General features: G+C 36.0%; 14 protein-coding genes across 14 annotated transcripts; 6 read left to right on the top strand and 8 right to left on the bottom strand.

Moving 5' to 3' along the window:
* Nucleotides 1-7: 7 nt before the first annotated feature.
* Nucleotides 8-1,434, bottom strand: C9374_013327 (uncharacterized protein; the record flags this gene model as incomplete). The annotated part of the gene is made up of 2 exons (XM_044689191.1): nt 8-1,029; nt 1,221-1,434. The coding sequence occupies 2 exons, from the start codon at nt 1,432-1,434 to the stop codon at nt 8-10; spliced, it is 1,236 nt and encodes a 411-aa protein (XP_044553736.1).
* Nucleotides 1,435-1,700: 266 nt separating this feature from the next.
* Nucleotides 1,701-3,791, bottom strand: C9374_013326 (uncharacterized protein; the record flags this gene model as incomplete). The annotated part of the gene is made up of 5 exons (XM_044689190.1): nt 1,701-1,843; nt 1,967-2,296; nt 2,359-3,093; nt 3,163-3,259; nt 3,330-3,791. The coding sequence occupies 5 exons, from the start codon at nt 3,789-3,791 to the stop codon at nt 1,701-1,703; spliced, it is 1,767 nt and encodes a 588-aa protein (XP_044553735.1).
* A 223-nt stretch (nt 3,792-4,014) lies between these two features.
* Nucleotides 4,015-7,959, top strand: C9374_013325 (uncharacterized protein; the record flags this gene model as incomplete). The annotated part of the gene is made up of 1 exon (XM_044689189.1): nt 4,015-7,959. The coding sequence occupies one exon, from the start codon at nt 4,015-4,017 to the stop codon at nt 7,957-7,959; it is 3,945 nt and encodes a 1,314-aa protein (XP_044553734.1).
* Nucleotides 7,960-8,191: 232 nt separating this feature from the next.
* C9374_013324 (uncharacterized protein) lies at nt 8,192-9,043 on the top strand (the record flags this gene model as incomplete). The annotated part of the gene is made up of 1 exon (XM_044689188.1): nt 8,192-9,043. One exon carries the CDS (start codon nt 8,192-8,194, stop codon nt 9,041-9,043), a length of 852 nt encoding a protein of 283 aa, XP_044553733.1.
* A 168-nt stretch (nt 9,044-9,211) lies between these two features.
* Nucleotides 9,212-9,778, bottom strand: C9374_013323 (uncharacterized protein; the record flags this gene model as incomplete). Its single annotated transcript, XM_044689187.1, has 1 exon — nt 9,212-9,778. One exon carries the CDS (start codon nt 9,776-9,778, stop codon nt 9,212-9,214), a length of 567 nt encoding a protein of 188 aa, XP_044553732.1.
* Nucleotides 9,779-10,051: 273 nt separating this feature from the next.
* On the top strand, nt 10,052-10,432 carry C9374_013322 (uncharacterized protein; the record flags this gene model as incomplete). The annotated part of the gene is made up of 1 exon (XM_044689186.1): nt 10,052-10,432. One exon carries the CDS (start codon nt 10,052-10,054, stop codon nt 10,430-10,432), a length of 381 nt encoding a protein of 126 aa, XP_044553731.1.
* Nucleotides 10,433-10,485: 53 nt separating this feature from the next.
* C9374_013321 (uncharacterized protein) lies at nt 10,486-11,715 on the top strand (the record flags this gene model as incomplete). The annotated part of the gene is made up of 1 exon (XM_044689185.1): nt 10,486-11,715. The coding sequence occupies one exon, from the start codon at nt 10,486-10,488 to the stop codon at nt 11,713-11,715; it is 1,230 nt and encodes a 409-aa protein (XP_044553730.1).
* Nucleotides 11,716-12,391: 676 nt separating this feature from the next.
* C9374_013320 (uncharacterized protein) lies at nt 12,392-12,983 on the bottom strand (the record flags this gene model as incomplete). The annotated part of the gene is made up of 2 exons (XM_044689184.1): nt 12,392-12,732; nt 12,791-12,983. 2 exons carry the CDS (start codon nt 12,981-12,983, stop codon nt 12,392-12,394), a joined length of 534 nt encoding a protein of 177 aa, XP_044553729.1.
* Nucleotides 12,984-13,109: 126 nt separating this feature from the next.
* C9374_013319 (uncharacterized protein) lies at nt 13,110-13,583 on the top strand (the record flags this gene model as incomplete). The annotated part of the gene is made up of 2 exons (XM_044689183.1): nt 13,110-13,324; nt 13,517-13,583. 2 exons carry the CDS (start codon nt 13,110-13,112, stop codon nt 13,581-13,583), a joined length of 282 nt encoding a protein of 93 aa, XP_044553728.1.
* Nucleotides 13,584-13,606: 23 nt separating this feature from the next.
* C9374_013318 (uncharacterized protein) lies at nt 13,607-14,316 on the bottom strand (the record flags this gene model as incomplete). Its single annotated transcript, XM_044689182.1, has 2 exons — nt 13,607-13,692; nt 13,770-14,316. 2 exons carry the CDS (start codon nt 14,314-14,316, stop codon nt 13,607-13,609), a joined length of 633 nt encoding a protein of 210 aa, XP_044553727.1.
* A 261-nt stretch (nt 14,317-14,577) lies between these two features.
* On the bottom strand, nt 14,578-15,084 carry C9374_013317 (uncharacterized protein; the record flags this gene model as incomplete). Its single annotated transcript, XM_044689180.1, has 1 exon — nt 14,578-15,084. The coding sequence occupies one exon, from the start codon at nt 15,082-15,084 to the stop codon at nt 14,578-14,580; it is 507 nt and encodes a 168-aa protein (XP_044553726.1).
* Nucleotides 15,085-15,871: 787 nt separating this feature from the next.
* C9374_013316 (uncharacterized protein) lies at nt 15,872-20,539 on the bottom strand (the record flags this gene model as incomplete). The annotated part of the gene is made up of 1 exon (XM_044689179.1): nt 15,872-20,539. The coding sequence occupies one exon, from the start codon at nt 20,537-20,539 to the stop codon at nt 15,872-15,874; it is 4,668 nt and encodes a 1,555-aa protein (XP_044553725.1).
* Nucleotides 20,540-20,791: 252 nt separating this feature from the next.
* C9374_013315 (uncharacterized protein) lies at nt 20,792-21,241 on the top strand (the record flags this gene model as incomplete). The annotated part of the gene is made up of 2 exons (XM_044689178.1): nt 20,792-20,865; nt 21,031-21,241. 2 exons carry the CDS (start codon nt 20,792-20,794, stop codon nt 21,239-21,241), a joined length of 285 nt encoding a protein of 94 aa, XP_044553724.1.
* A 189-nt stretch (nt 21,242-21,430) lies between these two features.
* C9374_013314 (uncharacterized protein) lies at nt 21,431-22,057 on the bottom strand (the record flags this gene model as incomplete). The annotated part of the gene is made up of 2 exons (XM_044689177.1): nt 21,431-21,785; nt 21,918-22,057. 2 exons carry the CDS (start codon nt 22,055-22,057, stop codon nt 21,431-21,433), a joined length of 495 nt encoding a protein of 164 aa, XP_044553723.1.
* Nucleotides 22,058-22,268: the final 211 nt, after the last annotated feature.

Here is a 22,268-nt window from a genome sequence, read left to right as displayed (position 1 = left end):
CTTCGATTTAGTCATTCTTTGCTTTTCTTGATATAAATTCACAACACAGCACAAATTTGATAATTCTCAACACAATCACCAGAATGACGAAAGCAATCCATGCTGCAACCCCTCCCAAGAAACCCACTACCACCTTCGTTGGATAATATTCACAATCCTTATACTTGTATTCGAGCTGTCCATTCTTGCTTTCAATTTCAAACAAACCAACATTTCCTGCAAAATCACCTTGAACAGATTTCACAGTAATTTCCATTGCTCCTTCCTTGTGTTGATACTTGCATCCAAAGTGATCATGACCATTGAAAATATACTTTGGTTTGAGTTGATCCAAAAGTATTTGTGAAACTCTTGGAGATAACATGTTTTGTTCAATAGGCAATTTCTCTTCTCCTTCTGACCATCGAATATAAGGTCTATCCACACATGCTCCTTTTGGTTTGTGAAGTGGAACATGAATAAACAATACCACTTCCAAATCATCTTTCATTGATTGCTTCATTTTACGCACCTCCTCAACCATGTCCCATGTTGCTCTGAACTCTGCCTTATCTTCAGCTCCATCCAATACCATGGAATTCAAAGTGACGGCAATGACTTTCTTGTTACCCTTCTCTAGAATGATATCTTTCCTATTTTGAACACCAAAAGCGCCAATAAATCTCTGAACTCTAAAGAATGATGCCTCAATACCATAACCAATATCATGATTTCCTGTTAAATTAACCAAATAAGGAAAAGGTAAATTACGTAATGAAGTTTCTGATCGAACATTCTTTTGCAAGTATTCTTCTTCCTTCAAATCTCCACTCCTCAATTGCAACAATCGGTTGATCCATTTAAACAGTCCAGAGAAATTTCTATTATATCTTTCCACTCGAACATCAAATTCCTCATTCGAAACATGTTGTGAAGAAAATAAATCACCAAGCATGTAAATGGTATCAGGTTGAAGAAAATAATGAACATTCTGGAAAATTAATGTGAAATAATAATCGTTGAAATAATTATTTAAAAGTCCGTATTGACCTATATATAGGATTGATGTGAGTAAGTGTGTGAAATTTTATCACGAGAGTGTGAAAAGAAATTCAATTCCAAAACATTCCGTGGATGGATTCGGAAAGAAATCATCATTCCCAGAGTCATTCGAGTTTCGGAATGGAACATGTTGAAAAAAAACATGAGGATCAATGCTACTACTCTTGTTGATCACATACCTTGATGATACACTTTGGTATCTCCCTCCATTTGCGGATCAGCAATTAAAGCAATTCTTCGAGAAGTGGCAGACTTGGATGTTGACCAATGACATGAAAGTGGTGAGAAGACCATGTAGGTTGCCATGTACACGACAGACAAGGTGACGAGAAGAGAACCAAATGCCAAGAATCGAAAACACCAATTGGTGTTGCTGGAAGCACGTTTGGCCATTTTTTTGATTGGTGAAGTGTGTGATCACAAAATACAGTGGTGATGATGCTTGAACTCTCTTCCGATTCACCATTAGCCTGATTTATCTGCTCGGATTTCACATGTCAGCAATAAGGGAGGATCAACAGGTTCCGAAAGAGTACACGTGTCGTTCATCTACAGTTGAAAACAAGTTTATGGATCTTTAAGAAATAAATAATATTCTTGTACATGCGAGTGTGTTGAATGATGAATCTGAATCACAATAATAGTGGTTGTCATGCCTATTATTTATGTTTGTGGTCTTCTTCGTCATCCACAAGGCAAGGATTGTTTACAATCTTTCTACCATTCAATACCAAGAGGAAATAAATAGCAACAGTGATGGCAAGATAGAATATGACAGAGAGTAAACCAGTGGTTAAACTTTCTAAGGGAATTCGAATAATCACGACGAAAATTGACCGAATTCATCCAATGAAAAGATAGTTTGATTGAAGTGTGTATAATAGAAATATGTGTGTTTAGAGACCTCTATTTAAACGTTACATACCCGATGATGGTACTTTGGAAGCGCTGGCTGCAAGCATAAACAATGAAACGAAAAATCCATATTTCAAAACTGAGAAGAAAACGTTTGATTGGTTTTCTTGCTCAAATGGAGATTTTCCTGAAGGCTTGACAATGTACTTTCCTAAAAGCAAGTTGACAGAATCTTGCTTAATTCCGTCCTTGAAGTTATTCAAGTAGTATCTGGTAATAGAGTTCACACCATCGTTCAACAAACCAGACCATGTTCTTGTGCCAGTTCTTGTGAAATCTGCCTTAATGGCACCGGTACCAGCGTAAATAAGACTAATCCGATCACCATGATCAGCCCAAACTATAATTGTAGACATTGTTTGTGAATATGTTGTCAAAATCATACTACTTTTCAATACTTACTGTTCTGGAAGGTATGGTTCAATGCCTTATGGTCAGTAACCTTTTGTTCATTTGGTAACAATTTCAATGAATGCAATTGCTCTGTCAACACAATCTTAGCAAAAACGCTCTGGCAAACGTTAGTTCTATCCAAGCAGTCAATGCAGTTGGAACGAATGATACCGGTTTGTAATTTCAAAATATTACCGTCAGTAGTATTCATATGGAAATATTGGTGTTCCTTCATTAGTGGTTCAACTTGGTCTGTCAATTCAGAAATAGCACTGTAGTTCATTGACTTGCATTTATGGTGGAAATCAAATGCAATGTACTTAATCTTTTCTTTCTTGTTGTAAACATTGCAGAGATTGTGGTATTCATCAGCCAATTTCTTTTCAGAACCCTTTTGATTGACCAAATTAACCATAACAATATTGGAGTAACGATCCAAAATATGGTCGAAATGCTTCTCGAATGGTTTTCCTGAAGACTCTTTCTTCATCACAAAAGGTGGCTTGTATTGAATGTTGGCCTTTTGTGACCAAATCAATGGAATACTACCACGAACTTGAATGAATGAAATAAAGTGGTTACCATACTCCACAATCTGTTCAGTCTCAACAAAGTTTGCAACGTTTCCGAGTATGTCAGCACCTCTGATATTGTATCTTGTTCCGACTCTCTTACAACCCTTTCTCGATAAGAGAGTGAGACTGAAGGTGTTATCACCAACCTTGGCCTCCTTGGTTTCTACGACTGATCGTGATAATTTGGAATTAACAGTTAATTCTCACACAGCTCTCTCTGATAATAACAAGTACTTACATCCACGAATAAGTGGCACAAACCAGCCCTGAGCAGCCTCTCCTTGTCTTGTGAAATCCGATGCCAAATATCCATTCCACAAGAAGTGCTCGTCAGACTGTTACCCATCGGTAAAATTAGTCCAAATTGTTTCACATCAATTAAATTTTCAATAAACAAAAACTTACCTTTTCGCCAACATAATTCATTGATGGTGCCAGTTGGAACCAATTTTGAGTTGATATGGTGGCATCATAGGTGTATGAAAAGTAAAAAGTTCCATCATTCAAAATTGTAGTGAGCAGTTCCAAATATTTGCTCTCATCAACAGAGTGTTGAGGAGAAACTGGTTTTTGATAATATGGGATGATCTTCACCTCGGAAACACAATAGATGGTATGGATCTTATCAATCTTGGCCACAGGTACGCTTTCTTTCACTACAATCAAATAACGTCCAGCCAACAATTGAATAGAACCTAAAACAGCACTCACTCTATGTACAGGTTTAGCGTCTGTCTGTACATCCTTTGAATTCATCAAGCTCAACTTGTTGTTGGAGCGATTGATTTGAAGAGAGGCTTCTTTACCTCGGAGAATAAAATTCTCTGATGTTTCGAGCAAGTCAATGTATTGTTCGCAAACTCTCATTTTTTTCTGAATGATTTTCGAATGAACTGATTCTTGATAGCCAAGGTCGCTATCTCTTCAACACCCATCCATGTTTCAATAAATAATATTAAATTATATCTAACACAGCGAAACAAAGATTCCAAATGCCTATCTATGTGAATATCATGGTCAATTTAAACACTGATTCTTAAAATCAAAAACAACTTTGATTATTTATGAGAAAGCAAAAAATATCTTCATCATGAACGCACAACAGTGGATTGCAAAGCTCGAGAATACCCTACAATATTCTGAAAACCTGTTTCTTTATATTAACAACAAGAAGCTGATCGAAACAGATTTTGCAGGAGATCATGATCGTCTTGCATTCGTTGCTCAAGAATTACTCGACACCAACAAAACACCACAAATCAGACATCAAAGATTGGGCGTATTGTTGAGCATTTCTCATGGTATTCATAAAGACTTGCTGATTAATTTGTTGTTGTCTCCACACTCTACAACCCTTTCTCGATTGATCGCATCACACATTCATTTAATTTTGAATGAAAATGAATTATTGAATTTATTTGATGAAAAGTTTATGCAAATGAGTGAATTCACCAGATTGAATTTAGAAAGATGTATTCGAAAGAATTGTAAAGGATGGATTGTGAATGTCATCAAGAAATTGATGGATCGAGTGCAACCAACGGAATGTGTTCACATGTTAGCTCATTTACCATCCTCAACTCCAGATGACATTATTTTAGATTTATTGAAACAATTGCAACCCATGAGTATCCGAACCTCTGTATTGGTTAAGAAACATCCAACTGTGATCGCCAAATTACTGAGAAGCTATTTAGATGATGTCATTAATTCCTCTCCTAAAAACGTAAGAACAAAACGTGCAAAAAGTCTTCTTTCTTCTCATTCAATCTTGTTCACTCAACTGATCACATACCAAGCAGAAGAAGCTTGGAGAATTGTGAATGAGTATTTGATTGAGCCCAGTTTACAAGAACAATGCCCACCTTTGGATGGTGTTCAGTATTTGGAAGACTCAAAATTTTACAAACTTCCACAATATACAGAAACTCTTCTCAAATGCATTCCATTGCTTGTGGACGTACCATTATTACAAAACAAGTGGAAAATGATGACTGTCAATCAAATTGCAACTATTGGCTTGTGTGTGATTGAAAAGTTCAATAATGTGCCTTCTCAACGTGCCCAATCATTCATCGACTCTTTCTTTGTTGCAGATTCCAATAAGAAAATACAACAACGAAAATTGGTATTCGAAAAGATGTTCTCAAAAGGTTTATCCAAAGAAAAGTTTGCAACTTGGATTTATTCGAATTGTGAAAACGAAACGACACCTCCAGAATATCTCTCTTATTATCCATTTGAAGTCTCTAGTCAAGTTGTGAAAAAATTATATGAAATTAGGAAGAAACAAACTTTTCAAAATGTGAGCGAAGAATCTATTTATTGGAAATATTTTTATGATTTAAATAATGAGGACATGTATAAGCAATTCAAATCAAGCACTTCTCATCCACAACCTGGTGTAAGATCCAAAGTTATTCAAGATTTACTTTTTTGTGCCTTGTACACAGGAGCAAAAGTTAAAGAGACACTCGAATGGTTGGAGACGAGACTCAAGAACGATGAAGATACCTGTCAGAACCTATTCGTTGCCATGAACTATTCTAAACACCTTAATGAATTGATGGTCAATGCATGTAGAGAAAAGGAATGTATGCGCATCTTCATTTCAATTTTTGAAAGTGGAATTACAAGAAAAGCAAATCTGCAGTATTATGTGAGTCAATTTTACTCAACAGTCGTCAGCCAACTTGCAGATCGTTGTGAAGTGCTGAAACTTGTTGTAGAGAGTTGCTTGAACCCCATATTTAGAGAGTCAAACATACACTTTTATACTCCTTTAAAACCAGAAATTCACAAAGATTTGTGGAATGTCATGATGCCTTCGATCAAAAACCAAGTCACATCATTGGGCAGTATCGACATATTCAGCCAATTTATGACCAACGTGATTTCGTTAAAGAAACAAGAGCACGTCAAGAAGGCATTTTCTATATTTTTCAACGAATGGTTCCATGACTGTATCAAAAAAGTTTCATATTTTCACAATATGGAGAATTTGATCGATATTTATATTTTCAAGTTGGATCCTAGTCCTTCAACAATTACCTCCAAAGTTAAACACTTGCTGAGCATTGACAGTCGATTACTAAGCATCCATGCCATTCAGAGGGCTCTGTTAGGTCGAAATACTCACTTTGAAAATAATTTCCTCTTCCAATATCTTCGTGAACATGTCATGACCTCTGAAGAATTTGAAAAGTTAACTCCAGTTTCCTCACAGTCAGTCATGGCCATTGATACACAAACTTGCATTACCTTCCATCCCATTGTACTCCATGGATTGAGACTTTATGAATACTCGACACGAGAGGTAACACAACGACTGTTGAGCACTTTTAAGGATTTACTACAAAAGGTCGTAAAAACTTTAGAAATTGATCGCATTTGCTCTCAACTCTACCTAACTCGTACTTCTCTCGTGAAGAAATCAATCAAGATGTTACGCATGTTATGTGTTGAACAAGATGAAATGAATGATTTTGCTCAATTTTTACAAGAACACATCTTGAAGAGAGATGTTAAACAGGAGGATGATCACGATGCATCCGACGACGTACACGTAGAACCTCCACTCTCCAATCTTGAAGACAATGCTTCTCGTTGTTTGGCTGAATTAGTACAAGTCTTTTCACAAGATCCAACTCAATACTTGGATTGGATTCTAGAAAACATTTGCTCAGAAAATGTACTCTATTATTATTCTGCTCTCTGTAGAATATCTACTTTCATGAATGCACAACTATTTATTGAAAAGTTATGTACTATTTTGAAAGAGAAATTTGACTCTCTCACAATGCAATCCTTACAAGCTCTACCAAAGAACTTTTCAATTTCAGTACAAAAATTATTACTTTCCTTCTTGAAGAATCATGTGGAATATCCAGTGAATCATATCATCACGGAACGAATCTCAAATTTACTCATTGATTTATGGAAGAAACATCTTCACAAAGACGTACAAGTATCCATCGTACAAATAGCACTAAAAGCAGCAAAACATTGCTCCACACCAGATTTATTCTACAAATTCAAGAACACGATATTCCAAGAGGCCATCTCTCATCCATACTCTGAACTAGTTGCTCAACAAGTGACCTATTCCAAATCCAAAAATTTACAAGTCACACGTGATCTCTTTATTTTCAATTTAAATGCTCTCAACCATTCAGATGCAACGATTCAAACAAATGTTTGGCTTCTCATTTCGCATGCAGTTTCCGTATTTGATGTCTCTGCCATTACACCTCATTTCCATCCATTTAATGTTTTTCAAAATTATATCATTTCAGCTGCATTAACATTTAATTTAGCACAAAAACACGACATTTCCAATGCTGCCATTAATGTTTTGTTAAATGAATTGTGTAACAATCCAAGTGAAATTTGTCCATTACTATTCAACAAGATTATTACTCCTCTCTTGAGCGAGGACAAATTCAAAGAACTGGATAATGATACCTACAATGCTACTACTTCAGTATGGGATCGACCTGTCTCTCAACGTGTTCAAAATTTGGCAACATCCATTGCACATGTGTTAACAAGAAAATTTGAGGAAATTCATTCCAATGAAATTTTACAAGAAATTCAAAACAAATTGTTATTGCCATGGATTGAGCTGACCAAGAAGAGTGATGATGACGTATTGGTCATGAATCGACTCCCATATATTCCTTTAATTTCAAGTGTTACCAATTGGAAGAGCAAGGAATCCATTATTGAACATTGTGTGAAACGAATCGCTGATTATTTTAAGGACATTCAAGAGCCTCTTCGCTCTGTATATCTTGTTCAAGTGGCATCAAATGTATCTTCATTCATTTTCCATGGAGATGATCATTCGAATACGATCATTGAGGCCATTTCACAAGTAATTGAAAATTCAAACAGAGAATTCAGTGATCAAGAAATGTTAATTGCATGTGGAATATTGGTATCATTGAAGAATCCCAATGATCGAACGAGAGGCTTGTTGAGAACAGTGAGAGAAAAGCAGAATGCCCTTATTAACATTTTAGCAATGAAATAAATCTCTTGCTCCGAAACGGTTGTCAACCATCAAAGAAAAAATTGTTCGTTCTTTTTGCAACAACCACCGTTTCATCAGTTTCACACACAAGTCTTTCCGAATAAGAATTAACGAATCCCTTCACACTACAGAATTCTGTGTTGTGGTTACCATCAGAATCATCACTACTTTTTTAACTGAAAACACACAGATTTCAATTGAAGAACTCCGTTGTTCTAATACTTTCAAATCCATGCAACAACAACCACCACCATTCAATCACACCATTATTGACGAAGATGATCTAGTGGCATTATTACCACTTACCGAATCTTCATCTAGCATCAACAATAATTCTCAAGTCGTAGGTTCAACCTCGACCACTGTAACAACAACAATGCTCCCAGCTGAGATTCATGACACTTCGTTCAAGCAACAACAACAACAACTTTTAATGGATGAATCCAACAACCCGACGGCTGAGGAAGACACTTTTATCATACCTCGACTTCCTTTGACCGTTACGACTTCCTCCTTTACTTATCGATCATCATCACCAAAGACGTTGTCTGGTATGACAACATCAATGGTGGACAATACCACCATTTCCACTCATTCTTCACAACCAACCATGCAACAACAACGTGTCACTCCAGGTAGTAGCCACACAAAATCGTCATCTTCAGCCACATCTATACATGCAAATTCAGTCAGTACTACTCATTCGACGTCGAGTCCTCTCACACTCATGGTAAAATATGTAAATTCGAATAATGGAAAGGAATTATATAGCACATTAATAAGAATGGAGAAATATCCTGAATCGCTAGAATTCGTTCAACAAGTCACATTGAAAAGGTGGAATGATAAGTGTGAAATTGTGAATACAAATCTACAACCAACAACACACCACCTTAAAACATCTTCTCCATCCTCAATAATCTTAACCGGATCTTCGATTTGGAAAAAGCGAGAAACTCCATTTTCAAGAATAAGAGTTCAATGCACGGATCGATTTAATTCCCGAATTCAACTAGATTTAGATAACACGTTTTTGAAAGATTTTAATCTCAAAGAGAATGATTTGCTGTGGGTTCTTGTTTGATTGTTCCAGTTCCTCACAAGTAGTAGTAGGACCGTTTCGGCTCTCATACAGTTTCTCAATATCTTCGCACGAATTAAAAAGTTCAACTTTTGCTTGAACTGCGCGCCTTTGGGGTCAAATCATTTATGCACGAATGACATTAATTTATGAAATTTATTGTTATTTTATTTATGCAGTAAGGATCAACTTTGGCTTGGCAGCAGCGAATCTTGTCTTGTTTTGCTTTTCAATCTTCTTCTTCTTCCAGATAGGTGGGAACTTAACCTCTGGATCGGAGAAGGTTTGAATGTGAGCTCTCTTAGCCTCTTCGATGAGTCCAGCCTTTCTGACGTGGATAGAGAAGAATCTGGCCATGTGTCTGGAAGCCATCTCATCGTACATTTGCTTAACAGCACCAGAGACGGATGTATCACGGTATTCCTTGTACATGTTTCTAATGTTAGATCTGCTGTTGTATCTAATCCAAACACCAAAGTTCTTGACAGTACCTGGTTGAGCTTCCTTAACTTCCTTCAATGAAACAATTTCACCGTTGGCCTTCTTCAACTTGTTGATTCTGCTCATGAAATACCAGAAACGAGATCTAGCAATGACCTTGTTTGGAGCGAAGATTTGCATTCTGAAGAGTGGTGGTCTCTCAGTTGAGTTTCCTGGAAGCTTTCTAGCAATAATTTCATAATGATGGATTTGAGTCTTGGCTCCAGCGTTGCTGACTTGAGTAGTTTGTTTAGCCATGATGAAATGATGTGGGTTTTTGGCGTATTTTTTTTCAACAAAAATTCCAAAAAATATTAGTCAACCAAAGAGTATGTTTTACAATGCCCCAGAGACTTAAACTTCCTCAAAAATTTAAAAAAACTGCAACCGTTACTGCATTAAAATCTCACCATAAGTTGTTAATTTTAATTGCAAGTGGGTCAGATCTTGTTTCATCTGTGGCATCAATTTACTCAAACATTTTGCTGTTGTTCATTGACTGCACAACCAAAGCAGACACAACCGAAAAAAATGCCTCAAAAAGCACCTTCGTTGAACAGCGTTGTTGAAGTCATTGTTGTGGATGATTCACAAACTCCGACAACCCCTGCAAACCAAAACAACAATTTCAATGCCAATCATGACAACACCAATGTTGAAAAACTACTTGATCCGAGCGTTTTAGAATTATCTCTAGAAAAAGTCATTGATTTAGAAACGGGTGATGATCCGACCCATAAAAAATTTATGGATAAAAGTAATGAAAATATACTAACAGAGAATCAACAAGAAAAATCAAGTCCTGGTATAACAACAAGAAGAATTTCTACTCCAAGTATAATACCCGATGAAACGATCGAGGTGACAAATTCTCAAGAGCATGGAGCTCACATTCATCTAGCCAATCACTGAAATTACAAACAGAACAACCTACAGCCACCAGCGAATTAGTTGATTTATTACAAATGCCCAACTCAACAGTGAACTCTAAACAAACACCTGGAGAATTGGAAAAATTGAACCTTGAGAAGGGAAATAAGAGAAAACCCAAATCTTCAATTGCTTCTATTCCTTCTTCAACCAAGTCTGAAGAGAATTCTAACATTACAATAACATTTTCGAACATTGGAGTTCATGTTATTGAGAAAATTCAAAAATTGCTTGAAGAAGAATATGTGAAAAATGATTCAAAAAAGTCAAAACGAAAATCAAAATCAATCTGTTCTGGAAGCATTGAAGCAAATCCTTTATTTATCACCGAAAAGATTAATTATGATGAGAGATATTTGAAAAATTTAAACATTGAAGTAGAGGATTCATCAGAAGAAGAATCAGCTTTAACCACTAACTCTAACCAAACAAACAAAACATGTTATAATTGCTTAGGGATTGGACATATTCTAGCAGAGTGTCCGTATGAACTAGATTTTGACGAAATTGATAAAAATAGGGATTCATTTAGGAAAAAAGCGACTACTCGAATATTCGAAGCATTTGGGCCAACTCCAAAGCGAAGTGAAAAGAAGTCTCCTCTAGATATCAAGAATTTTGCTGTACGGTTATCAGAAAAAGCAAAAAAGACGACCTCTCGGTCAGTTTTGGCATCATACAAAGGAGAAACTCCTCAGAATAAGATTCATGAGAAAGATATTGGGACTGTGAGTGAAGAATTTCTTTATGGAGGAGCCCCAATTGAAGCCAGTAATTTTGAAGAAAAGAAACAAAAACTATCTAAAGTTTTTACTCGCTTAAAGGAGCATAAAGAATTCGAAAAGAAGAGAAAATTCGATCAATTCTCAACAGACGACCATAACTACATTCACATTCGTGAGTCACAAGAAAAGTCCTCTTCACAAGAAAGGTCAAAAAAGAGTAAAGAACCTTATCACAAGAAAAAGAAACAGTCGTATGACAAGAGTTATGACGACGGTGATAATTTGGAACCTCGGCAGCGTTATCGTTTCAAAGAATTTTTTGGTGAAAGAGATGGCAGACGCAACAATTCTCGTGAAAGTCGATCAACAAATAACACAGATCGATATTACTATGACCATTATGACGATGAATTTGAACGAGGTTTTCACCAAAGAAGATATAACAATGACGACAGCACTCCTCGAACAAATCAGTCCAAGAAAAAAAACGACTCAAAAAATCAATCTTACGCCAAGAAACAAAATTCAAAAAGAAAATAGCGAATTTAACTTGTGTGAACACACGCTTAAAGTTGGTGCAATTAACAGAACCATTTTCATGATATTGTTAGAATAAAAAGAAGCGGTCATATGTTTATTGTTGCTTGTAGATATCAAGCAACTGCCCCAAAAGTTCTGTAAAAACAAGCTTGTCTCCTAAACTACCAAGAAAAATCTGAATTTCTGATTATTTAGAAACTGGATCTCTTCGATTTTAGCGTATAAGGAATCAAATTGATTCTTTGCTTTCATACGGTTATCGAGGAGGTTGGTTGGAGCATATCCAACATCATCAACTGTGAACTCCTTCTTGTGACGTTGTTTAGATATCTTCCAATTATTCCATTTCATCATAAAAAGAATCCATTTTCGTTTGCCCACTTTTTGTAGGGAAAATCATTGGGTTAGCTCCTCATAGTGTTTTATAGTAAGGAACACCAGTAATTCATTTCCACAGTATTTGGAGAAGAGGAATTGTCTAAACATGGCTTGTGATGTATATTCTCAGGAATTTCCTTCAACAGACAAGTCACTGCCAATTCAATACTCTCTCCATTTCGATCCGAACTTTCAAAATAAGGTATTCCTAATGAGTTGGCATAATTCTCATCATGACTTTCAATTTCTTGCATTACAGTCTGATGAACTTGCTCTCAAAATGAATTAATTCAATCAGTCACATTTTGGATTTCCTGACATATAGTAAAATACATTTCACATTGGGAATGCAGAATTCTTTCATCTTGTGGACGCTTTTATATAAATCGTCAAAACTACTTTTCCTAGTTAAATCAAACATGAGAATCACACCATCCGCATTCTTGAAATAGGCAGATGATTCAAAACTACAGCTCCATATAACTCCTTTGACATATTGTCTTCTTTGATTGATAACTATTTTTGAGCACAAACCGAAACCAAAGTCATCGTTTTTGGCGTCACTTGCCAGAAATTTGTCATGTTGCAATCGATACATGAACCTTGATTTTCCTACACGTCTCTCACCAAGTATAATCACTATTATTAAATTCATATGAACAGAATATTCCAATATTTGAAGATCAACATGACAAACCTTTCACCTCATAATCGTAAATATTTGGAAATATTTTCGTTCGTTCTCTCATTTTATGTATGAATCCGTTCATGAGCAGAGAGTGGTCATTATGTTTGTTGGAATGGTTGAATAGGTCATTTTGACAATTGTTGGTAGTCATGATTTCGATCAATTCCGATGAAGAAGAACTTTGAATGACATTTTTGATCATTTTTTTCTTCTTGGAGGAACCAAGGCCAACCTTTACATTCTTATGAAATATAAGATTCATTAAAGAATGAAAGCATTGTTGTGTGGTTAAACAGTGAGCGGTTTAAGGTTTTCCCAATCAAAAAAAATGTTCAAAGGAAATCTTCATAAATATCAACGATCATCAACCGGAGCTCCAAAGACATCACCTCAAGCATCAAATCCACCTGCTGCTCAGCCACCCTTGAATGTTATGGAGGGATTTGTGTGTAGATTTTTGGAAGGATGTGTGAGAGGAATTTGTGATGTTTTTATTGAAACAATTTCTCATCCAGTGTTGGCTGCAGTGTTGCGATATATCAAGTAAGTTCAAATACGAACGCACAAGAGGTTAAATATTTTGAATATATTTTGAATATTTGATCCTTGTTTGAATTTTCGGAACATGAATATTATTTCGTGATGATTTGAATTTTTCTTGCCAACAACATTTCATACTACCCCAATTTAAAATATAATTCCATTAATTTTCAAAATATAATTCGAAATTATTAGAATTATTGGACCGGTCTACGTTCCAAAGATTTATTCTCACTATCGTCATCCTCAACCAAGCCAATAATTGAATAGATCCGAAATAATAATTTATTGTTGTTGTCTCTTACACAAAAAAGCATTCCATCCAAGCGCTATTGTATTTACAAATAAAACCCTATAAATAGGAGGTATCACTAAAGACATGCACGTTTTCCACATGTGAAATAGATGTCAATTTTTAAGAACAAATTGAAATTAATATAAGACTTACAATAATAATTAATAGCTTGAGCAAACGGCCACAATTTCAAACTAACGTCATAAGTGGCTAGAAAATCTTTTTGAAATTTAAATTTTAAGACTTGCCACAACGATTCACCATTCTTTCGAAAATCATCCATGTAAGATGGCGTTTTGGAATCTGGCATGTAATAATCTACAGTCGTATTCACCAGATAAAACGTTGAAATAATTGCAGGTGAGTAAGAAAAAGCCTCTGTCACAACTCGTTTGACAACCGTTCGGGCTCGTTCCTGTGCATTCATGGTAGCTTGCAACGGAAAGGCATGTTCCATGATACGAAACCAATTGTGTAAAATAGGACCCAAGACAATGGTTCCGTACGCGAACATTTTGAGAGACCGAACGAGGGAATGTTGTTGTGTGGTGTTATCATGATGAGAATTGTTTTTAGATGATTTTGCAATCATGTTTTGAGTGATGGCATCACCCAAACAAGTAATGATACCACACGATATCGATTTTGTTTTCACTGGATGCTCAATGAGCAATTCCGAATATCTACGGATCAGAAACATGTTCTTCGGAGATGTAATGTTCAAAGATATCAGTAATCGATTTCTATTGATATCAAGAGGACAGAGACGCTCTCTAATTTTTTTATGTTTGCATTGTTTATCTTTCAGACCATGTGGAGTCCACACGGCACAATCCTCCTCATGCGTTTTTGTGCGATGAGAATCGAACAGGTGGTCAAGTCTTTAGCGAGGGTTTCAGAGCTTATAACATTTTACTAATAATGGTACACGAGTTAATGCAAGTTCATAGAAATGGAGTGCTTATTGATTCTCAGAAGGTGAAAAACTCTGAATTCTTTCTTGATTGGTATCGTCCTGAGTTGAGTGATCTTCTTGTTGATGACAAGGAATTATTTGCTCCTTTCCCTTAATCACATCATACAAGTAGCAAGTTGCACTCAAAAACTCTCTCAACGACAATTGTCGTTGTTCTGAAGAACCTACAATGGGCGCCATTTGCAGTAAGCCTTGAATTAAAGTTTGTGTACCTTCCATTCGATAGCCTCGAATAATTTGCTCCTTTTCAACTTTCATATACCAACACAAGGCTATTAATTCATGTTTGGGTACATGCAACAGATATTCTGAGGTACCACATCCAATTAATTGTCTAATCGTGAACTCCATTCCAAATGCTGTAATTAGAGCCTTCAAAGCCTCTCTGAGACTTGAGTGAGTGTTTGGATTCAAAGAGTTGATGATTGTGTTGCTGCTGCCTAAAGTCATCCATTCGGAAGATGATGCAAGGAATGAAGTGTTGTTGATCATGTTGTTGCGGTGTAGGATGAGAATATCTGAGAGTGGTGCTGTTTCTAGCCTCTGTGTGTGTTTATGTTGGTACGCAACACCTATTTGAATTTGAGTGTTTTTTTTCTCTTGTAAATGACAGTGGAAATGCCGCCTTTCTTCCTTAATCAAGTGCGTCAGAGGTAACAACCACAAGCCTCTTCTTGTCTACAACCATGTTGTAGTGCACGAGTAGCCTTTCATAGAGTTAGAAAGAACTCGTGTTATTCTTCAATAAGGTGAGGGATGTAGTGTGTGCACTTGACCTTGTTTGCCAAATCACAACAAAAACATTGCAGAGACTTCTCGACGTCTAAGGTCAACCCGAGGTGTTTCAAACTGTTTTAGTGTCATGGTATCGTTTTTGGTCAAAGTTTACAATTTCCATATTTGAACTTCTTGGTACTCAGCCAACTTGCGTACACATTTGGCCATCAAAAAAGAGTACACATCTGTGTGCTGTTGTCCACTTGTGTAATGATCATTCACATAGTTGCTGCAATTTCAACAAGTGGAATTCGGGAACATGTTTTCGCTCATAGAGGAAACAACACACTGTGTCAAACAGCAATGCCGAAAATATTATAATGAGAGATTAATCAAAAATGTTTGCCATTCGTTCATTCGTTGTTGCAAATTATAACATCAACCTGTTGAATGGTTGTCATGGTAGAGTGCCTCATGTGAGAGAAGTTTTAAAGCTCTTTCTTGAGGGTCCCTACAATGACAACCATTCACTTTGAATCTGCTATTGCTCTTACTCTGTTTTTCATTTTAGTAATGACCAAGATGGGAGCTTTTCGATGTAATTCAAATATTGCAATGCTTGATCGCTCAAGGGTGGAGTGTTGTTGACTATAGGTTGTTGATGTAACATGCGTGTTGTTTGTGGTTTCAACTTGAGTATTTTAGCCTTCTCGTTCTTTAAGAAAAAGTTATAGACACAAACAGGACATGCTTGATTTGTGTGAAGACTCCTTTCTTCTATCATATTTTGATAATCTTTCAAAATTATTTCTGTTGCAGTGTTCACTATGCTTTTGTTAGTCTCAGAGGGCATGGCTAAAACAAGTTGGTTCACACGGTTTTTGAAATCAATAAGAATATTAGAAGTGAAATTGGACCGTGTATAATGATCTCCACAAGTAAAAACAACAATTCTATCGTCTTGACTTTGCTGTGAAAGTTTTGCAATGTCTGAGTTTGAAACTGTAATATGATTTCTCTTGTAAATGTCTTTCTCCATATTTCTAAGAATTTGTTGTGTGAGATTTCTGATAGATCTTTCTTCATCTCGTTCGTTTCTCTTTACGTTTCTCACATAACTTTGTGTAATTTTGAGATAAAAGTTGTGTGAAAATTTAAGATTCTTTTTGAGCGCTTGAGAATTCACGCTTGAGGTATTTTGTAACAGTAATAATATGGATAGTATGTCTCCTATTACATGTATATTCTTGATACAGTGTTCTTCAAGTTTGGATGTTGGAAACTGCATGTTATAATAGAATGTGAATAATTTTTCAAGTATTTTGAGTTTGGATTCTTCGTCAAGATCATTGGTTTTGTTGGTAAGATATCTGTCAAATATTGTAAAGTAGTATTTCAAAGTGTTGTCAATGATTGATGTCGCATTATCATTGTCTTTGGTATGTTTCATATATTCTGAATAGTTTTCTTTGATTTGCACAAGCTTGCAACACAGAGCATCAATCCACATTTCATCCTTTTCATAAATTAAAGCCAAGACTGACTTATTGTTGAATTTTAAGCAACATGAGACGATGAATTGTTTCCTGTACATGTTATAACATTTCACACACTGCTCTAACTTTTCTTGAGTGTGACTGTAGAGACTATTTGAGGTCAAGTTTGTTACCAAATACCCAGTAGTAGAAGACGTATGATTATCCACAAAAGTATCGGTCAATTTTCGTTTCAATCTTACTAGACACAACATAGCTACTATAAAAATCTCCAAATGTTGCTCTAGATGAATATATGGATAGTGGAAATACCTCGCATATGTTGGCTCTCTTACTAAGCTAGACGCGCTTTGCCTTGTTTCTTTTGAGATATTCGCATTTTCTTCTGGATTAAATCTGTTACAAATTGTGGTGAGAATGGAAATGTCGTCGATATGAGGAAGAAGGTTGATAAGCATGTCGAAAAGTTTGGAGTTGTACTGAATGGCTTCAAGAGAGTCTTCAAAGAATAATTGTTGTTTGATGGGTGAGGAGTTAGCCTGCTGAGATGTGACATCTTGCTTAACTTGTTGTTTTCGTGATTTAAAGTCCATGCTAAAGAAATCATCCGATGGCTCTCTTTGAATGGTCTCGTTCATGAAGGTTTTAAGTCTTATCATACGCATTTGCTCTAAATATTCCAATAAAAATTTGGCTTTAGTATTTGCTGTACAGTGTTGTAGCAACACGCCACAACCAATGCTTTGAGTTAAATAGCCATATTCATTGTCATAAAGATATTTGATACCTCCATTTTCTGAGAGTACAGAAATATAACCTCGCGAAACTAAAAACTGAAGTGTAAATTTCATCAAGTTATGTTTGTGGGCAATTTCCAATATTAGTTCCATGTTAATCAATGAGGAATCTTGCGGGTTACTGAATTTGATATCATTGCAGCAGCAATATTGAACGAGTTGAGAAATCACAGCTTGTGGATTAATATCAGTATTGGTCAATAAAAATTGTCTAAATTGCTTTAAAATTTCCGTGTTAATCTCTGAGGTTGAAATTAATTTTTGCATAAAGCATTCAAACAATAGATTGGAGAGTTGCTTCCGTTTCATTAACGAAATACTGCTAGAATTTTCCAAAACAGATAATAAATATTTAAACGCCTCTTCAGACCTCTCTGCTTGTAGCAATCTATTCACATATTTCACTTCACTGACGTTAGAGAGTTTGTATAGGGTAAATGCAAAATCATAATCTTCCTGTTCAAATCGCTCATCGGCATACTGTTCGTAAAGTGCAAAGAGATCCAACTCAAAGGTTTGTCCAAATTGATCTACCAAATTACCGTCCTTGATGATATTTTGTTTGTTGGAAATAATATATTCAAAAATTCTGAGAGGGGAGTATTTCTGTCGAATCTCATAAATTCCGGTCTGTGTCCAAAAGAATACTCCTTCCATTTCATAGTTATGCTCAGATTTAAATTTTTCTTGATGGGTACAGTCGTCTCGATACAAAAATCCACTCATCATTCCTTTAACCATTTCATTGGTTGGCAATAAAAATTCTTGAAGAACTCCACCATGTTTACGTCCATTATTCATGAGAAGTAGAGATCTACCCATAACAAATAGCCTCTCTTGATATTCCGTATCGTCTGCTGAAGGAGATCCTAGTAGTCCTCTTTTGGAGGCAACTCCTTCACCTCTTTGCAGAGAAAATAGCAGTCGATTGGTTGGATGGACAATACTGGTGGACTCACCAAGGTGGTATTGGAAAAGAGGATATGCTTCATCTCGCTTATTTCTTGATAGTTGTTCTCCAATTTGAGAAATGGTTTGAACGTCAAAAAGAGAAAATATATTTTTCTCCTTGTTTAGGCATGAAATTAAGTGTGATTGTTTTTCTTCAAACCACTTGACGTTCATGTAGCAGGGAGAGCCTTCGTTGTTAAATTGTTCTAATCTTCGAAGCTTGAAAACTTCTGAATCGTTGTGCATTTCTCGTTTCACATCCTTATTGTTTCCACTCACATTTACAACAGAGTTTTGTGTTTGATAATAGTCACAAACATTTCTAAATGTTTGTAAACTGAGATCCAACTGTTCCAAAATTTGTTTGTAATGTGCTCCTTTGCCGCATGTCACCAATGCAAACTTTACAGACTTTTCATCAGAAACAATTTTGATGCTCCTGATGCCATATTTGAAGCCTCCAACAACAGCATCCTCCTTCAACGTGTGTAAATTAAGGAACACCAAAAATCCCTTGTCAGTTCCATAAATTAAATAGTACTTCTTCAATTGATGATTTGAGAACGTGACCCACCATGCACTGCATGTTACTTCTCCATGTTTTACAGGTTGGTACTGCCGCTTCGTTTTTGTATTGGTTGTCACTACAGTTCTTTCAATGGATTCCAGCAGGGACTGAGAACTTGACAAGTGTTGCTGTTGATATTTTTGAATGAGCTGATGCTTCTTGATTGAGCTAGACGAATTTGTAATGACCAGCTCAATATTTTTCATCAAGTTCAAATTTAAGGCTTCTGTTGCCAGTACCGTTGTTGCTTGAGACGCTTCTAAAGGAGATTCCAGCTTGAAAAGAGTGTAATCAAATAGAGATGGAAATTGATTGGAACCTTTTCCTTCATCTCCATCTAGGTTCTTTTTGAAGGGATAACTGTTATCAGAATTGTAAGGGAAGAACAATCTACAAATTGGTACTATATAAACATCAGCATCAGCTGTCATGCAACTCAGCCAGCGTGCGCTTTCATCCATAGCAATGGTTTCGAGCTCAATGCCATTTTCATGGAAGTAACTCAAGCACCTAACAATTGGTGAGCATAATTTGTTGTTCGAATAATCCTCATCTTCATATCGGAAATGAGCATTATTTTGCATGTCATTACTTGTAGAGCCTATGGAAGCAACACTTTCTGTCTCAGATATTTCATCATCATCATGACCCTTCACAATTTTATATTTTTCATCGTCTCTATCAAGATATTTCACTGTACCAAAAAATCTCAGCACTATGACATTATTCGAGCACAAGCTGGCAATGACATTATACAGAGAGTTAGTACCACCTGAAATGACACTCTTGAAAGTTACTGGTTTAGCAACATTGGTATTACTGAGAGAAGGAGAAGAATAATTACTGGAGCTGTCTTGTGATTTTTTCGAGCTTCCACTTCGAGGTGACATCATTGAATTGGTTTTGAGAGCATTACTAAAAAACGACTCATCACCAATTCCGCTTTGTGTATTAGCCAAAATAACAGACATGTCTAGTCCTTGCCCGTTTCCTATACTATCACCTGATGATGATTGTTTATCAAAATCAATATCATTTGTTTTTTTCTCTTTCATGATATATTTGTTCCAAAATGATTGACTCATTGAAATTTCTTCCCATTGAGAAGTATCAATCGTATAATCACTGGAATTCATCGGATAAGTACCAGTTGATAAAGAAATAATTCTTTTTAACGAAAATAATTCATAATTTATGGTACTTGTTTCATGGGCAATGGCTCTGCTATTACTCCGAGCTCTTCCCGAAGCAACCAAATCTAATCTCAACGGTAAAATCATTCCACTGTTCATAATATTAGCTGAATCTAAATAACCACCCTCTACATTATTTCCGATCAATCCTAATTTTTGAGAACTGAGAAGAAGCCTCGATGGGGCTGTGGATGAACGAGGAAAAGGTTGTGGTGATGGAGGCATTATTTTTTCTAATTCTTGTTTAGATTTTTACACACCAACGAATTGTTGAGTTTGTAAATCTTTTAGTTTATGAAATCAATGAAATTGTGAATTGTTGAGCGACACACAATGGACGAGACGCAACCAACTCGCCAACAAACTACCGATTGTCATTTAATTTTGAAAAGTCAAATAAATACAAACGCTGGTTGTTGTGGGTGAGCAAGATCAAATCGTGTTGAACTCACTTCAAATGTCAACAGAATCAAAAAAATGTCAGCCAGTGCCAACAACCACCCAGCAGTGGGCGTATTCTTCACTTCCTTCTTGTCACTGTTCGTTTTACTGTACGTGTTGTTTTCTTATCCATTGACTCTTTTGTTTACGTCAACTAATTTTGAATCAACCATCGTCATGGGATCACTATATCTTTAACATTCCGATATTTATCATCACATTCATCATCATGACACCTCTGAATCATCATATTCATTATCACACAATACGAACAGGTTGATGGGAGGTTTTATTGTTTTATATTATTTCAACAAGACGGTTTGGATGGGTAACAAACTCCCAACAACTTATGTTTATCCGGATGAAATTTTGAATTGGTTCCTGTTCGGAGCAATTTCTGTTGGATGCTGTTGGTTAGCCACTCTCATCGTCGTGTACAAGAATTTGAGATCTTGTTGTACTTATATGAAGAGTGAAAGAGTATAACCTTTGAAGCTTGTATTTTACAATTCAATTAATTGAAACATCCAATGTTTCATCAAAAAAGATCATCAATAGCGTCGGCATACAGATATAACGCCTCTGTAGCATGCTCATTCTCAAATAAATTACGTAATTGCAATCATTATTGGAATTTCAAGGTGGAATGTTCATTATTCAAAAACTTGAAGTGATTTATTTCTTCTTTCTTTCTTCAATTCTCTTCTTGAAAGCCTTCATAGTACGAGGCAAGCCTGTTCCGATTAAGAAATCTCGCAACAATCCAGGAACCCAAATATTGAGCTCCATATTAACTGAATAAGTAGCTTCAACATTACCATTTCCAAGGTCAACCAATTTCCAGTTACCTCTGTTTAATTTGAAAGGGCCATGAGATGTTTCAACCCATCCGAAACCATCATTTCCTTCTTTTTTTAATCGTAGAGTATATTCTGTGTTAATAATTCCACCCACGGAAGCCTTCCAGAAAACATCAAAAGAGCCATCTTCATAAGTCTTGGTTGTTTTTGCTTCCACACATCCTTCAATACTATCATTTGAATAGGATGACGAAATTATATAATGACGAAAAGAACGACGGAAATGAGTTAACGACAAAGATACCAATTTTAAGATTCGGAACAAGTAAATGAATACGCTTACAATTCGCACACAAACTTACAATTCAGTGTACTTTTCACAATCACAAATAACTTCTAAACATTCAATGATGGTTACGCCTTCGAAAATGATTTTTTCGGTTGCTCCTCCACCCAAAGGATTCTCTTCTTTTGTCTCACCGCCCCATAACCAATTCAACATTTTTTTTCTTCGAGCAATGAAAATCGACAGGTTGGACCAAAGGGTTAAAGAAGCGAATAGGAAGCTTAATTGCCTCACTGTTTACTTGTGCGTGAATAAACCCATCTTCCATTTTGGAACGTGAACGTTACCTTGTCAAATGGATAGCTATCTTCGTTATCCTTTCATTTAAACCTGATTCAACTGTTTATTGTCCAATACCGATCTAGGT

Source organism: Naegleria lovaniensis (genome assembly GCF_003324165.1).
Source record: "Naegleria lovaniensis strain ATCC 30569 chromosome Unknown tig006, whole genome shotgun sequence".
Classification (NCBI taxonomy): domain Eukaryota; phylum Heterolobosea; class Eutetramitea; order Acrasida; family Naegleriidae; genus Naegleria; species Naegleria lovaniensis.
The sequence above is the reverse complement of the archived record's forward strand: the minus strand, read 5'-3'. Positions and strand labels throughout refer to the sequence as shown.